General features: G+C 39.9%; 1 protein-coding gene across 1 annotated transcript; it reads right to left on the bottom strand.

The window, feature by feature from the left end:
- Positions 1-1,552: 1,552 nt before the first annotated feature.
- Positions 1,553-3,784, bottom strand: LOC106586884 (oligodendrocyte transcription factor 2). Its single transcript, XM_014174611.2, has 2 exons — positions 3,682-3,784; positions 1,553-3,357 (listed from the first exon to the last, which is right to left on the bottom strand). The coding sequence occupies exon 2, from the start codon at positions 3,320-3,322 to the stop codon at positions 2,522-2,524; it is 801 nt and encodes a 266-aa protein (XP_014030086.1). The 5' UTR covers positions 3,323-3,357; positions 3,682-3,784; the 3' UTR covers positions 1,553-2,521.
- Between the last annotated feature and the right edge of the window lie 487 nt (positions 3,785-4,271).

Raw genomic sequence — 4,271 nt, forward strand, 5'->3', positions numbered from 1 at the left:
GACAGTGTTTGCTTTTTCAGCTTATCAAAGTATTTAAAAACCTAGAGATGAGGAAGTCCAACTGGATCCATGCCGAAACAATTCAAACAACGCACGTTGTGACAGCAAAGGGGCTTTGTGTGTGACGGCACACGTGGACAAATCAAATCGGTGCCAAAAAAGATAGAAGTCACCTTATGAGCTCGTCTGAAGGAGAGGCAAAGTCACAAACAAGTGTGTTATGCTCTGAAAAGATGAAGGTGAAAACTGTAACCTTTAAATAATTACGATATATCTCATATATACTTTGAATATAAATTATATTTATTTGTTTTTGTCTAATTAGTGAGACTAATTGACTTGATTCATAACTTGGCCGGTAAGGGATGTTTTATGTGTTAGCAATTCTTTCTTGAATCTTCGATTAAATAATAAATTATTCTAAAACGTTTTTGACATTTGTAACTTTTTATAACCATGGAAAATAAAAATTAGGCATGATGTCACATCTGAACGTTAATGATAAAAGGAATCTGGCGTGTTTTATATTTTTTATAATTCTATGAAACGAAATATCAAAAAGCTAATAAAATAAATTAAACGTCAACGTGCTTAGAAGAGTTCAAGAAGTTGGCATATTTGATTTCTGAATGATGCTACGGGGATTATAGTAGGCCTATTATGATGTTGCTAACAAAAGTGAGAGCTAAAAGTTGAGCAGTCTGGACTAAAATCTACACGTTGTGGATTTCTTTGTCCTTAGTTGAATTGAATGGGGGGGGGCAGTAAGTCATTGTTAGTCAATCATAAATCTGATCAACAAAAATACGTTCCAAATATATTTCCTACTTCTATTAAAGTGTATTTGTGTTTCTAATTCTAATTATATTGTACGCAACATAATTTACTAAAGGCTTATTGTTTAAACATGGCCTTTAGGTTTTAATAAAATGTCGAAGTGTGCCTTGGTCCATATTTCAAATCGAAAATGTCTTAAACTATGTATAATCTGTAGTGGATGGTAGGACACAGTAAATAATTAGTCGTGTTTAAGTTGTTTATATTTTGTTGTGAAAATAAATGGTTTGTATTTAGTTATTCGTGGAATAAGTAAATTGTCTTTGTATCATTTCATTCCTATCATATCACGTCTCATTTTGACTATCAGCTAAAATCGCAAGTTATCCAAACGAAGCAAGGCTGAAACGGACTGGAATTGATAGGCTATACTATTCATTTTATGTAATTACTAAATGAAAATCAAGAAACTAAGTTATGTTTTTACAAAACTGTGTATGTTGACCCACTATCAGGCTAAGCACAGCTTAAAACCAAAGGTGTTCGCTGCTTGTCTCAAAATGCCATAGACAAATTTAGGATATAACAAACTGTTCAGCTATTGGTTAGATCTTCTATTTGACGTTTACGTATGTAAATCGTTCATTTAGACTACAATGGCTCTTATTGCGGGTCATTTGACCTGTGCATGTTTTACTTACAACTTACGTGGAACTTTAAAGCGTTGATGTTTTGTTGCAAGCGGATGACATCAATAACCAATAGACAACATATGTCATTATTAAACTTGTTTTATTTAACATTTAAAATCCCAAGATAATCATCGTCATTGATTCATTTGAAATCCCATTGAAAATAAGTAAATAAATATCATTTAGCACTTGTTTTTTATTTTGTTTTATATAAAACATAAAGAAGTGATCATTCTTGGTGTCGGGCGGTGACTGGCATGCGTGGCAACACACAATGGGAATAGAAACATACACAAGAAAGCAGCCATCTAGGCTCGGCAGTGACGTCGAAGAGAGAAAACACTGAAGGGACATATTATACAAGAGGCAGAGGAAGAAGCAGGTGCAACATGGTACCAGAGCGCTACATGGCTGAAAGCAGACATGCTAACGGGGTCAATCCAAACATTAACCAAAGGCTTGATATAAAATCTCTCGTACTATATAAACAGAATTCTGAATCTACATATTTACAATCTACATTACCATTTTGTTCTCATCCAGTTTGCTATATCTAAATATTGTCTTTTAGTTTATTCGGTCTCGGAGATGGGCTAGTCTTAAAGTTCAATAATGATCAAGAACATTACATAAAATAATGATCAAGAACATGACATTAAATAATTATCAAGAACATGACATCAAATAATTATCAAGAACATGACATTAAAAGCCATCAGTAATTCCATGTGAATGGTGTATATTCCTGGCAGCCACAATGTAAGAAAGGTTTGCAACCAGTGAACTGATGGCCTTTACTGAATATTAAAATGTGTCATAAAGCACCTTTAATGAATTACGCTATATACTGTTACAAAATGCTATGTTAGTAGCGCTCTTCCAGTTTTTATAAAGTAAGGAATTTCTGCTGGCTCAATCCAAAGCTAATTTCAGCAACAGATAAATAAAAATAAAAAAAAAGGTGTTGATATGGACTAAGATGCAGGGTGACGTCTACAGCCGAAAGTTATTTTCACTTTTCTCCTGCTCTCGTTCTATGATAAGTGTTCAAGTCATTTGGAGTCACTCGTCAGCCTGGACATGGTGACAGCGCTCATGCCGGACACATGTGGAGGTGGCACCTGGCACATGCTGCACGGACAGGGCATCCCTGCGCCCCAGTGATGGAAGCTGCTGCCCAGGGGGCCCGGCCCGGCCGAAGGCGCCTTCAGGAGTCCATGGTGGGGTCTGATCGACGTAAGACCCGTTGCTGAGAGAGAGGCTGCGGTGGAGACCGCCGGGGGAAGAAGTGGGTGGTGCACCGGGTGGGAGGCGTGGGAAACCGTCGGATGGCCGGGCAGGGGCCCAGTGTGCGCCATGGTCCCACAGGCGGAGGGGTGGAAGCTGCTGTGGTGTCCGCTGCCATAGATCTCACTGACCAGTCTCTTCATCTCCTCCAGCGAGTTGCTCAGCATCAAGATGTAGTTTCTCGCCAGGAGGAGAGTGGCGATTTTGGAAAGCTTGCGCACCGAGGGCCCGTGCGCGTAAGGCATAACTTCCCGGAGACCGTCCATGGCGATGTTAAGGTCGTGCATCCTCTTCCGCTCCCGGCTGTTGATTTTCAGCCGCATCCCCTGCAGCTCGTTTTCCGATAGCAATTTACGGTCCTTCTTGGACAGCATTTTCAGAGTGATGTCATCTTCATCATCGGAGAGGCTCCGCATGTCCGCGGGTATCTCCGGTGGAGAGTCGCTCTGTGTGGACGAGACAGTACCGGAGAAGCCCACCATATGCTTCTTCATCGCATGCAGGAACATATCGTGCACTTCGGGGGAGGAAGGTCGGCTAGACACTCGGCTGGTATCGGAGTCCATGATGATGCTCAGCTTTATTCAGACAGCGCAATAGTCTACGGAAAGAAAAGTAAACCGACCATTTAGCATTCAGATTATTCACAACCCCGCTAGCATTACACGTTAAAACCGTGTGAATATTTCCTAAGAATATACTTTCAAACTAATTCAATGTTCAACGCTGGAGTAGAGAGAAGGTAAACAAACACATCCAGGAAAGTTCAGGAGAAGGTTCTTGAATGTTATTTTATTCATGATGGTCATGATGTTCATTCTCAAATGAGGATAGATTTATTTATTTTTTATGACAGAAATCACAGTTGCCTAAATGCCATAAGCCCACTATCAATATTATCCCGGAGAGCAGACGTGAAACATACCGAGAGATGTAGAGCGCAGCTCGGTGCAGAGAAAGTGTCGCTGTTGAATCCACTTGTTACTTCCCCAAATCACAACTGACAGCCCATTTGGCATGCACGAGCACGATGACATGGTTTTATAGCGGACTTTAAGTACCCGGGGGGGGGGCAAGTCACCAGGACAATGCCATTGCTTTTCCGACTGACTGTCATCCACCAATGGGCTGCTTGCGTTCCGGGAGAGGGGAGGAGGCTTGGAGGAGTTAGGAGTTCTTCCAATCTGATGTCATTACAAAGAAACTGTAGCTTCGTTTAACAGAATGAATTAGACACACGCTGCATATGGAACCTTGCGAGGGAATTACATTGTTTAGGCATGTAGATGTTTTAGTGACGACAAGAAACAAGTATGCAAAACCCCCCAAAAAGACGTATTGAGCACCAGATCAGGAAATCATTTTCATTATATCAAATAAAAACGTAGGCTTTACGTCAATTAATGGAACGTTTCATAACCTATTTGTTTTTTACTTGCAGAAAAACTTTTTTAATTTTTTTTTTTAGAAAGATTCGACTTTACGGTGGAAAAATAGAAGGAGCTGTTTTATCTC

The sequence above is a fragment of the Salmo salar genome, chromosome ssa25 (genome assembly GCF_905237065.1).
Source record: "Salmo salar chromosome ssa25, Ssal_v3.1, whole genome shotgun sequence".
Lineage (NCBI taxonomy): Eukaryota > Metazoa > Chordata > Actinopteri > Salmoniformes > Salmonidae > Salmo > Salmo salar.

Bases quoted from the DNA above. Each gene is read 5' to 3' on its own strand.
- LOC106586884 (XM_014174611.2), bottom strand. From the start codon at position 3,322: ATGGACTCCGATACCAGCCGAGTGTCTAGCCGACCTTCCTCCCCCGAA.